The 15,151-nt window shown below is 40.0% G+C and overlaps 1 protein-coding gene across 1 annotated transcript in view; it reads right to left on the bottom strand.

Moving 5' to 3' along the window:
- The window catches only part of SGIP1 (SH3GL interacting endocytic adaptor 1), a 289,970-nt gene that overhangs the window by 86,751 nt on the left and 188,068 nt on the right, over positions 1 to 15,151 (bottom strand). Inside the window, exons 15-16 of the mRNA XM_060231972.1 lie at positions 13,100 to 13,226; positions 5,219 to 5,278 (exon numbers count right to left, since the gene is read on the bottom strand). Coding sequence (XP_060087955.1) covers positions 5,219 to 5,278; positions 13,100 to 13,226 — 187 coding nt within the window. The remainder of the gene's footprint in view (positions 1 to 5,218; positions 5,279 to 13,099; positions 13,227 to 15,151) is intronic.

Below are 15,151 nucleotides of genomic sequence, written 5' to 3'. Positions count from 1 at the left end.
TTATGACACACATGCCCCAACCCGATAAGGTCTCATTTATGTCAAATCTGGCCAGAAAACCAGAAACCCAAAAGTGGTGTGTCCATTTTAAACTGAAAAAATGGAGAAAGAAAGACGGTGACTAAGCAAGAAAAGTGACACACACATGCACACACATATATAAACACCCAGTGCCAAGGGGCTGAAAGTCAAGCCTAAACTTTGCTAGAAGTCACATGTTGATCTGTAGTTGTTTAATACTACTCTTATGAACAGGGCTCAGTTTATAGCAGCAGCTCCTTTGCATATTAGGCCACACACCTCTGGTGTAGCTAATCCTCCAAGAATTTACAGGGCTCTTAATACAGAGCCTACTGTAAGCTCTTGGAGGATTAGCTACATCAGGGGTGTGGGGCCGATGCAGGGATTCAGGGGTTGGCTTTGCAGTGGCTCACCTCTTTCCTTTATGGTTGGGGACAAAGGGTGGTGATCAGGGGACAATAGTCCCAGAGACAACCACTTAATTGTGGTGTGCCTCAGGGGGTGGTGCTCTCCCTGATGTTGTTTAACATCTATATGCGCCCCCTTGCTCAGATTGACTGGAGGTATGGGCTGGGTTGCCATCAGTATGCTGATGACGCCCAGCTCTATCTACTGATGGACTGGCTGTGTCCCAGAAAATCTGGACCTGGTGCTAAAAGCTGTGGCAGGATGGCTTAGGCTGAGTTGACTGAAGCTGAAGCTGATGAAGCCAGGGGTCCTTTGTCTGGGTCGTGGTGGTCCTGGCAGGAAAATTCCCTTACCGGCTTTTGATGGGGCCCCACTGACAACAGCATCCAAGGTCAGGAGCTTGGGGGTGCTGCTGGAGCCGTCCATGTCAATGGAGGCCCAGATAGCAGCCACTGCCAAATCCGCCTTTTTCCATCTCAGGCAGGTGAGGCAGTTGGTTCCCTTCCTCGAACACTGTGACTTAGCAACTGAGATCCATGCAATGATCACCTCGAGACTGGGCTATCATAATGCCCTCTACATGGAGCTGCCCTTGTCTTGAACCCGGAAACTGCAGCTAGTGCAGAATGCAGCAGTTAGGCTGCTATTGGGGCTCCCCAAGTAGCCGAGGATCTGTTTATCTTAGGGACTATCTCTCCCCACACACCCAGAGGGTACTTAGATCTGGGATGCAAAATCTATTAGTCATCCCTGGGCCAAGGGAGGCAAGATTAAAGTCTGAGAGAGAGAGCCTTCTTGATTGCTGCCCCCTGTTGGTGGAATCAGTTGCCAGAAGAAGTTAGGGCCATAAGGCCTGTAAGACAACCCTATTCCGGCTGGCCTTTAGTCTGGAATGACTGATAAGGGAGAAGGGAATGACATCTTATATACTGAACGCCATCTGAAATGTATTATTGTCAACTGATATTAGATTAAAACTATTTTAACTGTTTTAATTGTTTAATTTATATTGAAATGTATGTGAACTGTTCTGATTTTACTGGTTGTGAGGTGCCCTGAGCCTGCTCCAGTGGGGAGGGCAGGATATAAATCTAATAAATTTAAACTTAATATGCAAAATGAGCCCTGCTTATGAATATTAACACACTGCATAAGCATAGAAGAGTGAAAGGATTCCAGGGTAAGGCTCTACAAGAAATGCCCAAATGATGCAGAATATAGGGTTTTATCTCAATGAAGACTCACCTGGAATGTGTTTTTGAGAGGAGGGTACAGGGACTTGTGAAATTATGAAGATAAGCATGCAGGGCTGGATACAGGTCAGCATCTACTTTGGGTCCAGACATTAAAAAGTGATGGAACACCATTATTTTTATAGCTAATCTTATGGGCTACTATGCACAGCTGCTAGCCTCAAACATTGCCACAGTAATATGTTGTGCAGGATGCATTTTTGGGAGGGGGGGTCAACTGCAGTTTTTCTTCTGAACATTGAATTTAATATTCTTTGAAACTAGGAATGGATGACAAAGACATCATCTATATTGTATAGCACTTGTGGTTGTGAAACCTGACAGTGATCAGCTGAAATGGTGTGATTTTCCTGAATGTCTGGATTAGGGTTGCCAGCCTAGTGCTGCCAGCCCAGTGCTAGCAGGAGCTTTAGGGGAGTGGGGATATGCATACAGGCATTGCACCAGTACCATGTCACTTTTGCCATAGTCCCAGAAATGACATCATTGCATCAGGGTAATGCGCTATGATTCCTCCCAAAGGCTTTTAGGGTTGCCAGCCCCTTAGAGGGGGTGGGGCATCCCTGCCCCAGTTAGTGCTTCCCACTGCCACTTAGAGCAGGGGTGGGGAAAAAGAATAAATGGCCATTGGTGTATGATGTGATGTCATGCCTCTCTTGGAATTGGTCAGAACTCTATGGTTTTACAATAAAGATTTGGACAATTCCTAGAGAGGCATGACATCCACTGTGCCTCCCCCCCTCCCCATGACCCTGCTCCCCCAATGGTCTTCAGGTTGGGCCTGGCAACCCAAATGGCTTTACCACAGTTTCAAGGAAATCCTAGAGCATCATGCCGACATCACTTCAGTTTGGACTGCAAGTGACATTGCAGTATTGCTGTGACACTGATTCCTGACATTCTACTGAGCAGCTGTGGAAAACCAGATCTGCTAGACAGAAAGTCTTCTGCTGTAGCAAAGGATCTTGCAGCCTTAGTAGGGTTGCCAATCTCCAGGTGGGAGCAGGGGATCCCCTAGTTTGGAGGCCCTCCACTTGCTTCAGGGTCGTCAGAAAGCAGGGGGGAGGGGAGGGAAATGTCTGCTGGGAACTCTATTATTCCCTAGGGAGATTTATTCCCATAGAAAATAATGGAGAATTGATCTGCGGGTATCTGGGGATCTGGGGAGGCTGTTTTTTGAGGTAGAGGCACCAAAATTTCAGTATAGCATCTATTGCCTCTCTCCAAAATACCCCCCAAGTTTCAAAAAGATTGGACCAGGGGGTCGAATTCTATGAGCTCCAAAAGAAGGTGCCCCAATCTTTCATTATTTCTTATGGAAGGAAGGCATTGAAAAGGTGTGCCGTCCCTTTAAATGTGATGGCCAGAACTCCCTTTGGAGTTCAATTATGCTTGTCACAGCCTTGATTTGGCTCCACCCCTAATGTCTCCTGGCTCCACCCCCAAACTCCCCAATATTTCTTAAATTGGACTTGGCAACCCTAAACCTTAATCTGGATACATTGCATCCATTAAAGGAATATAGCAACATAATGATCACAGACCAGATTCTGTGAGAATTCATGGTTGTTGATTTGGCTGGAATTGCCAGGTCACTTAGGCTATATGGAAGGAAGAGCTGAGTGAGGGCAGGCAGTGAACTAGGAATCTAGTAAATTATGATGACCACAAACAATTATCATCAAAAAGCATGGAATTATCTAATAATAGAAAGATTCAGCGACCACGGGGCCCTAAACTGAATACCATTAATACTGGATGCTATATGCTATTTGTTGATGCAAGCTGACAATTCACTGGGCACGTTTGCTTTTTAAAAGGTGGAACAAGTATTAGAGACTGAGAGGCTAATGGCTGGGAGAAATCCTCCTACAGTGATTGCAATTGTTCTTCTCATAGCAGTTTCCCTGCAAAAGCCATTTGTGAACTGTTGCCATTCAAAAATATTTAAGACATTTCCCATTGATCATGGACAGGCAGCAACTTTTATATTTATAGCAACAGAATTTTCTTCTCATTGGGTCTTTTCTGGTGAAGTACATCTGACATATACAAGCTATTGTTTTCCTTTGAAGATTGAATAAATCATGTTAGTACCTGCGAATTGCAATGGTATATTAGTACCTGGTGAGCTTAGGTAGAGACTGGTTGCATTTTTCTTTCCAGCCACTGTTTTTGTTTGCTGTTGCTAGTCTGTGAGAGAAAGAAAACTGTTCCTCTTCAGGTTCCATCATAGTTGTCTTGGTAACGTTCACCAGGCCTGTATTACTTACAATTTATGACAGCGAGATTTCACCATAAGACAAAAAACCCTAGCAATGCTTAATTGCTTACTTGTTGTTTCTTTAGAAATTTACCAGGCACTCTAAATTTAAGATAATAATATTTAAAAGGTATCCATAGAAAATTAAGTGTATTTCATCTGCATTATGCCCACCCGTGCCTGTTTCACCATATGTTAATACACTTATAAATTAAAAATAAGCAAAGGAGAATTACATGATCCCACCCCTTCATTATGATATTTCCATGTAAAAATAGATTAGCAAAATGCACTCTAAGATTCTGTACAAAATCACATAATCACTTAGCACAGAATGTCTTCAGCAGTGTGGTGTGCAACTATTTAAGAAATAACAGGGTTTTTTAAAAAAACAAACATTTAAGGTCAATCTTGTTTGTGTTTTCAATTCCCCCCCCCCTCAAGACTAAAATATTCTTCATATGCCAAAAATAATTTTAACTGGCGCCAAAGTCTCTACTCTAGTTATTTACAGTAGAACAAAAAGGTTGGAAAAATCAAACGTTGACTATAGGCAAACTTTAAATCACCGTAGTAGTAGTAGTAGCAAAAAGGCTACATACACATTAAAGAGAACAGGTTAACTGAGTAACACTAAAGTACTAGAGGAATACTTTACTTTTATAACTGTCCAGCAGTTAGGCCTTAATATTGGATTTATCATTCATTTATTCATTTATTTTTTTAAAGATGCTGATGCTGTTAAAACAGTGAACTATGGCCAAAGCACAGAACTAGAACCAAAGCACAGAACACAGAACCTTACTGGTTATATTTCTCAAAAATATGCCATCTGATAAGGGAAGAGAAGATTCTAGAAAAGGCACTATAGGGCAGTGCTACCTACTCGTATATTGTATAGCTACTATAAAAATGGTTTGTAAAATGTATATAAAGCAGCTCTGGTTGACAGAGACAAGTTCCTTGGTAATCAGTACTATCTAAAGAAGAAGGAGAAAAAATTACTACCATTATTTAGTGATCCCCCCACTTTTCCTTCTAAAATTAAAATATAACAATTGAAGGGACACAGTTTTACGCACCAGATTAAAATGATTGAACTTGTCATGTCCTCTAAGTAGCCATAGCATTTCCATGCAAAAAGGCAGAATGGGTTTCTCTCTTTTCTTTCTTTCTTTCTGTTTTTTTAAAAATGAAACCAAGGGCTTCTATTAAATAATAAGAGCAAAGGGAAGTTTTAAAGGTCCAACCCAGTATGCTATGTACTACTTACCTTCAAAAGTCAAATAAAACTTTCCTCTGTCAAACCAGACGAGGGAAGGCTGTTCATTCTCTGTATGGCCAGGAGTTGAAGCGGGATGGGAAAGGTTAAGGAGAGGGAGAGAGAAGGACATAAGTGTGAGTCACAGAAGCAGGTAATTAATCTCACTACAGGGGAAGAAGAGGCGCTGCAAGCCATTAATGTGCAAGGAGCAGTGGAAGGGAACTGAAAACAATATTTTTGTTTTGCTTTGGGAAACCAAAAGCAAAAAAAGCAAGCTATGGAATCCTAGATGGAAGATAATTTTTGCCCACTGGTTAATAGTGTGGTTAGGAAGGAGGACTGAAAAAGTTTCCTGTTGTGGCAAAATGGGTATTATAGCTACACTAATTTTGGGTATAATTTTCCACCTAGGATCACATCCCAACTACTTTCAAAAGACACTGTTGTAATCTTGGGAGGCACAACAGCGCATGGACACATCTGAAAATGCAACAACAAACTCTTGTCTTGAAAGGGGGGGGGGGGGACTCAAAGGGAAAACCTGGTAATGATTCTGTAGCTCACATGCATTCTTCTTGAGACAGACATGCACTGTTATTATGGCATTATGCTTTTATGGATCTTCAGCATGGATGGGCTTCCTACATGGGCATCAACATCTGTCCCTGATATTCTACTGATGCTGAATTGAGATTATCAAGTTACTGGGCAATATTTTAATGTTACTTAACAGCACGAGTTTATTGAACTTCATTCTTCAGAGGTTAAAATTCCAGTTTAAAAAAACACATTTAAAGCTATATTTTTGCCTGCTGTAGCCAAAAATTACCAGTTACTTTGACTCACACCACTTAAAGTCCAGGAAGTATGAACAAATAACTGAAAGAACATGATGCAGTCGTTCTGAAACTAAGTTTGGACCTTTTAATTGACTGGTTAGAGATGCCTGGGAACTATATTGTACTTCACTCTGAGTATTTTGGAGGAAGAACAGAGTATGTATAAAAAGTAAATATTAGGTGAAGAGTAATAAAGGTATCCTTACTTATAGAAGGTTCACACAACATTAGTATGTCATCCCTCCCAAATTCTGGTCATTGGAAAACTGTCTTGTATCATGCTGCATTTTGTGTGTGGCAAGAGTTCCACTGCTGGATATGAGCGTGTATTTGTATGCAGTTGACACTCATGGTGGTGAGGGCGATAGTGAAGGAGGCATTCAGATGACAATGACTTGGATTTTTAATCCAGATTTCTTGAAACCACTCTGCTAGTACAGTACCTGCAGGAGTTTCACAGTGCCTTTCAAAGGTTGGCAGTTTGTCAACATAAGCATCATCTTCTGAAACCCATGAGCAAAAGAAATGTAAAAGAAAACAATGAAAACACAAATTCCAAATGAAAATTAAATAGCTTGCTTATTAACAAAAATACAAATATTATAATGAAAAAATAAAGATCATAGACAAAGAAATGGTGGACACATCTCTTTTTATTATCAAAATTGTACGCAACAATCACCACACAAACCTATAATCAAATACAAAAAAGGACAGACAGGAAAATGAAATAACTGTGTTATATTCCCTTGTGCAAATCTACATATATGAGACAGTTTTTTGCAGTTAGAACAGAAAAACACAGAAGGGCACTGTAGATTGATATGTGCTGCTTAAGAGTTACCTAATGTTACTCTTCAGCTAGAAGTATCTCATGAGTATGTTCTATCTCAGAATCACAGAACTCAAAAGGTCCCCCTCTACTCCAGCCCATTGCAGCTGCAAATGCTCCCTACACTAAGAAACATGATTCACTCAGTTTATAAACACCCAGAAAACAAGATTATCCAAATTTCCCCAGCAACTAGGGTTGCCAGGTTGCCGTGCTGTCATGGCAAGGGAATTTGAGGGCATTTCAGGGTGGGCAGGATGTTGCACTTGACATCCTTGATGCAATGACATCACCCGGAAGTGACATCATTGTGTCAGTAACACTGTGCCCGATGCTCTGGTTTGGGGGCAAAACCCTATAAGGTTTTTGCCTTCAAAACCATAGAGTTTGCCCAAGAAACCAGAGCATCACTGTGCAACATCCCTGGTGCAATGATATCACCTGGAACTGATGTTATTGCGTTGAATGTATTGCATGGTGATGTCCCTAGTTGGTAGTGGGGTTTCCCCTGCTGGCCAGCTGGCTGGTGGTGAATCAAAGATCCCAAAAGTGGGAGAAACACCTCTGGGACTCGGGGGCTGGCAACCGTACCAGCAACATCTTCCATTGCTCAATGGATCTTACAATTAGGAGGCATTTCCCAGTTTGCTTTACTTAAACTAATGCTAAAAGCTAGCCCAACCGCATCAGATCTTGGAAGCTAAGCAGGGTCAGCTCTGGGCAGTGTCTGGATGGGAGACCACCAAGAAATACCAGGGTCACAACATGGAGGCAGGCAATGGCAAAGAACCTCTGAATGTTGTTGCCAAGAAAATCCCATAGGGCTGCCATAAGTCATCTGTGACCTGATGGCAAAAAAAAAAAAGTTTCTATCCAATCGCCTCACTCTTTGGGACTCTCCTGAGTCCAAGTCTTAACACAGTTGAAAGTAATTCTTACCAAATTTTCTCTGTGATATACAAAACTGATGTCTACTTGAAAATAGGAGTACTTACTCCCAGTTATTCTGTTCCAGAAATGAATATATTTTAGAAAAGTAGTAAAAGTTGTCTTTGTGACATGAGAAAACTGAAAGGAGGTTGTTATAATGAAGATATCTTTTAGGAACATGGTCTTCCCTCCATCCCTACTCAAGTAAAATGTTGCAGAGAATACAGAAATTGAACAGTTAATGAAATTTTTCTCTTTTCTATAATGAACACACTTACTTATACACAGCCATGAACAATCAACAATAACAAAGAACAAACAGGTTGGCCCCAATATTATCTAAATGTGCCTGTGTTTAATACATTCAAGAAAACACTCTAGAAATAGTTTGCTTTGTTTGTGAGGGTAATGCTCATGGCTATATCTAGAAACAAATCCTACATTCCTAGAAACTTGAGTTTCTAGGAATGGTTACACAAACTGAACACTCCCCTATTAAAAAGTTAAGAGATTGTGTAGGTTGAGTGAGTGCATGTTCGATATATTTAGCACCCAATTATTGACCTTAATATTATCAGCATAAACAATACTCATGCTGCTTGCAATTAACAAATAAACAATGACTAAACACAACTGGGACAATAAAGTACAAATGAGTAACTACTTATTAACCATTTTAGTTCTGGATTTCTGCAGTTTTCTCATTAAATTTGTACTGCAGTTTCTTTATCCCACCATATGCTCAATAAAATACTGAAAGACAACACAGAAAAAGGCTACTGTATCTTTGGTAATTTTAGCACACAGGACAAGGCATCTTTACAAACATATAAACATTTCCAATATTTCAATAAAAGTATGCATGCCTATAGAATCATGTTCCTGCCTTGATTATGAACCAAGTTCTTGGGTGATCATTTAAAAGCACTGACATTTTGTGGAGTTCCTTTTGTCAGAGCATGCTGTACTACCTTGTTATAGCTACAATTTAACACTTACTTTAGACAAGGCTTTTGGTTCACCATTACTCTTTTACAGGGCTGCAGTTCCAAGAATTTACTTGTCTACTGTTCATTGGGTCATCTAGTTCCATTACTTAAAAGCTTAAAGGAAGATACAGGTATATTGGTTTGAGCTCAAGAAAGCAAATGAGTCTGTGATATTGTGACAGGTCTAAGATGACAGTTTACAGCTCTATACAGAAGAGGTATGAAGCATTCTAAGTATTAAATAAGCTGAGCAGTTGGATGAAGCCATTTATCTATTGGCATCTTGTCCACTCTTGGCAAGGAGCCTTCACCTTGGCATGAATACTTTACCATCAACTTTTTAGAAGCTATGCACCTATCCTTTACTCTCAACATGTTTTCCCCTGCCAAATGTACATGGCAAATATGTATTGCCAGCTGTATAGTGATATTTGGTCTTTAAGCATAACTATAGTCTTATCAATTTTTTCAGGGAGACCTGATGAATTTGATATTTTCTGCCTTCACTCAGATTGTTCTAATGATACCACCTTTAGGATGGCCAAATTTTGCACCATGTCATGTTTAACAAGGAAGCAGTCTTATTAATTCTTATAATGTTTGTACTATTGAAATCAGACTATTCTGTGGCTTTGAAATTTTATTGTATGTAGATGTGCTGATGACGGTCTGTGTATCAATCTCAGCCAATCTATGATTACAACAAATCAAGTTACTTACTAGTAGTAAATAAGGAGGATGGGCTTATTCCTTCCAGCTACCATCTATTCACACTGGAACTTTTTTGAACAAAATTATTATTATAGGGAGGCTCTAGGACTATAGTTCTGAGAAAAACTGAACAGTGTTCAACAAGGAAAAATTATAAAGTCTACTTTTTCAGATAGCTGTTTTCTGACATTATTGAAATAGATATTTTAATGGTTAACATATCTAATTATCAACATGGCCATATCTGTGTATACCTCAATTCAGAGACTGGAGTTGTGAACAGACAAGACAGATCTTCCTACAAAACTGAGAAAGGTCCCAGGTTTGCAGAAAAAAACTAAAATCTAGTCTAAACTAATCTCTCTAATTTGGTGCCTGGGGGTAACAGTGGGAGTGCTTCTAGTGTCCTGGCCCCACTGATGGGCCTCCTGGTGGCACCTGGTTTTTTTTTTGGGGGGGGGGGTTGCCACTGTGTGACACAGAGTGTTGGACTGGATGGGCCATTGGCTTGATTCAACATAGCTTCTCTTATGCTCTCTCCCTCTCTCTCTCTCTCTCCAGAGTGTTAAAATCCTCCAAATGATAGAAATAAAGAAACACCCTCAGTGGTTGTTACTCTGCAATCACAACAATACTGTCAGCTTTCAAGTCTTGGTTTCTGTTAGTAGAAAGTAGTGAGAGAGGGAGGGCCCTTTCCAAGACTGTTTTGGCCTTTGAGAGGCCAGGCCACTTGTGATGCATAATTTATAAGTTAATTGTATTTTTTAACATTCTATTTTAAGCATTCTACACCAATTTGAAGGGTAGCCAAATTTGTGAAATCATGTTGCATAATATGCCAAGAATCTTGATTTTTAAACAATGTTTACCTTCACTTCCTAAATAAACAGAAACCAGCAATGATTATTATGTATCTCAGCAATTTCTTTAGAAAGCCATCACATTTATTTAGAAAGTTTTATTCTGTATGTTTCTGAAATTGTACATTAAAATGAAGCACTTAAGAGAACAATTTTATGATCACTAACAGAAAATACTGGTAGTGAAAACTAAGTGCAAGCACTCTCTCTCTCACACACATGCAGAAGAAACCATGGTCACACTTATACACACAAGGACATTGTTATTTTAATGGAAAATGGTCATGTTTTGGTCACCTATTATATACAAAACCTGAGTTAAATATTCCAACTAAAAGACAGAACTTTTCACTAATCAGTTTTGTCAGCCTGTTTGCAAACTTGTCTCTATGTATAATCACTGATACCAGCATATTACTCAACAACAGCATATCTCATTAAAAGCTACAGTGATGTTTTAAACAATTTGCACCGGCCCATAAAACATATATACTTGCTCCAAACTGTGCTCCTCCGCCCCCCCACTGATATATTCACATGTGAAAAGCACTCACCCTGATTATGTCACTGCCACCCCAGACTTTGCAAAGGCCTTCTGAGCCTTGGGAGGCCTTGGCAAAGTCCAGAAGGCAGTGGGCACACTTGAGCCAGCTCTGAGTGTGCTCACTGCCACATCCCCTCCGACTTCACTGAGGCCTCCTGAGCCTTGGAAGGCCTCCGTGAAGTCAGGATAGCAGTGGGTGCAGGGGGAGGGGAGAGGGGGTGCCTCATGGTGCCCCTAGGCCAAGTGGTGCCCTAAGCGGCCGCTACTTAGCCTACTCCCTCGCACCGGCCCTGCTACTGACTGACATGCATTGCCATCACTATGGTCATTTTATTGACCAACAGCAAGGAGGAGTACAGTACATCAATATATGAAGAAAAAAACAAAGTTAGAAAATTGATTCATGCATTCTTCTCCCTGCACACCATCCACTTAACACAATATGCAAATGTGTGCTTAGGTTTTTCAGAAGGACAAACTAAAAATCCAAGCACTTCAAACCACATTTCTAACAGTTTACTACTGAGGTTTTGAATTTATGCTCGAGTTGCAAGCATTATCATCTTCTAATAAACAATTACTAAAAATGAACTGATGAAGTTTGCATGCACATGAAAGCTTATACCCAGAATTAAACTCTGTTGATATTAGTGGTGCCACCGGACTCAAATTTTGTTCTTAAAAAATGACTGTGTTCAGAATCAAAGCCAATGATTTCCCATAAATGTGGGAAACACTATGTTCATGGCTTATCATTAAAATAAAGACAAAGCACATATGCACGTGCATGCACACACATACACACACTTTAGTTCATTTTGGTTTTCCAGACTGTCAGCTTTGACTTCCTTTAAAGGAACATCCAGCTGGTTGCCATTCATTGAGGACAGTCATGTTTACAATTTGGTCAAGAGAAAACTGAGCTATAAGGTGTAAACACTCACAAAACAAATTTTAGACTAACAGCAAAATGGGTCCAAAGACAGGAAAATAAGGAAAAACAGTTTACAAACTCCATAGCATACAATGAGAACTGAAGACAATAAATTATCTGTAGAAGAGCAGAAGAATAGCCAGGTCATAAAGGAAAACCTGGAATCTTCAGCATAAAAGAACTATATTGGAAAAAAGAGGATGATTTAAAAGCAGACATAGAAATCAAGACCTGAAAATGAAATAAAAAAAATGGCAGAAAGACCCAAATACATTTTGGTCTGAGAAAAGTAGAAAATAAGGGAATAGAGAAGACCAAAGAATGAAAGAAAACCCAGCCCAAAGGCACCCCATGCTGTCAGCAACAGAATAGCTAACCTAACCTTTTCTTTACTTTTTAGTACAACCTTCTGCATTCCAAATACAAAAAGTCTTCATGTCAGGAATTTTCTGAAATATTTTTAAAATTTTGGAAAATGTTCACTCTTTTCATATTCAAGCAGCAAATATAAGTGGTTCATAGTCTCACTTGGCAATAAGCAATCTTACAGTACAATTTCAGTTCCTGCCTTCCTTTCCTATTTTTCCTTACTTTTTCTAGTTGAACTATATCTAACTAATTTAGCAACACTTTGTATTAATTACTAAATATTCAAGGTTTTAATTTTTCTGTAAAGTTACTGGATCAACAGATTTAGAACTATACTGGCCAGCATCCAAAGGGATACGCATGACTGTTCTAGGCAGTTTTCTGTGCAGCTTTCCAGAGAAGTCCCACTGAATCTCCAAACTATTATAAGCTTTCCCCAAATTAAAAAAAAAAAACAGCTTGGTTTTTGGAAATAAGAATTTTCCATGTGGAAGATCTTCCAGCCCTTTGAAAAGTTCCTCCTGCCCTTTGAAAAGTTCTTGTATTCCATCAAAAGTGCCTTTTGAAAACATTGGAATGTAAAACAAAAAACTGGAGGGACGCTTTCTTTATGGGCTGCTTAGGAAAAATATAGGTAGCTGTGCAGAACATGTGTGCGCATGGCCCCTTAGAACCTGGCCATTTTAGATAGATGTTACAGAGTCAGTCTCTAGCTCATCAAAATTGCAAACGTCTTTCATATTCAAAAGGTACTTTAACATAACATAAACATGACAATGAAAAACAACAAAAACATAACCAAAGAAAGGGTTTCAGAATTTTTTTAAAAAGCAATTCAGCTCACAAAAACTGTGTTTCAAAAGACAAAAGCTTTTTTTTTACCAATTGTGGGAGTAGTGGCTGCACTCAAGGAGTTGGTAGACGAAATGGAAGAAGTGCTTTCAGCACGAGCTAAAGGTGCTATTGGAGGAGGACTGGAAGAGTGAATCGGTGGACTAAAAGGCCTGGACTGCAGAAAAACACACAACACAAGAATAAAAACATGTCATCATTTCTACTGAATATGAATGAACTCATATATTCTTAATCCTAACCATATCAGGTTATTTCCTAGGCTCTTGGGACACCCAAAATTAATCCATAGACATTCTCATTGATTCTCATCAATGATTCTCATTGATTCTCATCATCATCATCATCATCAATGATTCTCATTGATTCTCATCAAACTCATTGATTTTTCAGCTGCTGCTCACCAACTGCAATGTTTTTTGCAGCACAAATTTACAAACCCAAATTATACTCTACTAACATTACATCACTCATAAGTAAGGACTTGAGTCCACAACACTTACCAACTGCTCAAAACATTTCATATGTTCTAGTCCCACCAGTGATAAGTCCACATCTCTGAGAACCATACTGCCTGGATGTACTATTTGTAGAGGGTTTTTTAAGTTTGTGCTGCAATAATGACATCTGTGCTGTAATAATGAATTTTGTAACTGCAACTTCAAAGAAATAACAACTTGCCAACTGCAGTGTTAGTGCTGAGTTATTTCTGCTGAATTGTAAGTTCACACCTCTGAGAACCATTCTGTCTGGATAACTGGTGGGACTAGAGCAGTGTTTCCCATTTGCAGGGTCGTGACCCGGTACTGGGCCCCAGAAGCCTTGATACCGGGTCACAAGAAAAGCCAAAGCTAGCCCTGCCTCCAGCAAAGCCTGAACTCTGTTCTGCTTCCTTCCTTCCCCTGTCTCTCCATTGTGCAGAGAAATGCTAGCCTTGAAGACTGACACAGGCTGCAAAGTCTGAGCTCCGTTTGGCTTTCATCCTTCCCCCGTCTCTGTGTTGTGCAGAGGCACAGAGTGTTGGACTGGATGGGCCACTGGCCTGATCCAGCATAGCTTCTCTTGTGTTCTTATGTTCTTTCTTTCCATGTCCACCCCCAAAGTCTCCTGGCTTCACCCCCCAAATTTTAGTGAGCCACGAAGGAGAAGTATAAAAATAATTGGGCTGTGGGAAAGAAAAGTTTGGGAAACCCTGGAGCATATGAAATGTATTGAGCAGTTGGGAAGTGTTGTATTTTCAGCAGGGTCTAAATGTTGCCCTGGACTTAAGTCCTTATTTATGAGTGATGTGCTGTTAGTAGAGTGTAATTTGGGTTTGAAATGTTTGTGCTGTAATAATATCTGTGCTGTAACAATGAATTATGTGACTGTAAGTTTTAAGTGTTAACAGTTTACCTAACTGCAGATGATAGTGCTGAGTTATTTATGTGAGTTTGTAAGTTTACACTTCTGAGAACCATACTGCCTAGACAACTGGTGAGTAGAGCATATAAAAATTGTTGAGCAGTGGGTAAGTGTTGTATTTTCAGCAGGGTCTAAATGCTGCCCTGAGCTTAAGTTCTTCTATGAGTGATGTACTGTTAGTAGAGGGCATTTGGGTTTTTAAGTTTGTGCTGCAATAATGACATCTATGCTGTAATAATGAATTGTGTGACTGCAACTTCAAAGAGTTAACAACTTGCCAACTGCAGGTTTAGTTTATAAATCTACACATCTTGACAATTATAATGCCTTGATAACTGGTGGGACTAGAGCATATGAAATTTATTGAGCAGTGGGTAAGTGGTGTCTTTTCAAGGGCTTTTTTTGAGCAGGAACGCACAGGAACACAGTTCTGGCTGGCTTGGTGACAGGAGGTGTGGCCTGATATGCAAATGAATTCCTGGGCTTTGTCTCTAAAAAGCCCTGTGTGAAACAATGGTGATGTCCGGGGTGTGTGGCTTAATATGCAAATGAGTTCCTGCTGGGCTTTTTCTAGCCCAAAAACCCTGCTTTTCAGCATTTGTTTATTTGATTTATATCCCACCCTCCTCGCTGGAGCAGGCTCAGGGTGGCTCACAACAGTAAAATGAAAACAATCAA

The sequence above is a fragment of the Heteronotia binoei genome, chromosome 2, assembly GCF_032191835.1.
Source record: "Heteronotia binoei isolate CCM8104 ecotype False Entrance Well chromosome 2, APGP_CSIRO_Hbin_v1, whole genome shotgun sequence".
Taxonomy (NCBI): domain Eukaryota; kingdom Metazoa; phylum Chordata; class Lepidosauria; order Squamata; family Gekkonidae; genus Heteronotia; species Heteronotia binoei.
The sequence above is the reverse complement of the archived record's forward strand: the minus strand, read 5'-3'. Positions and strand labels throughout refer to the sequence as shown.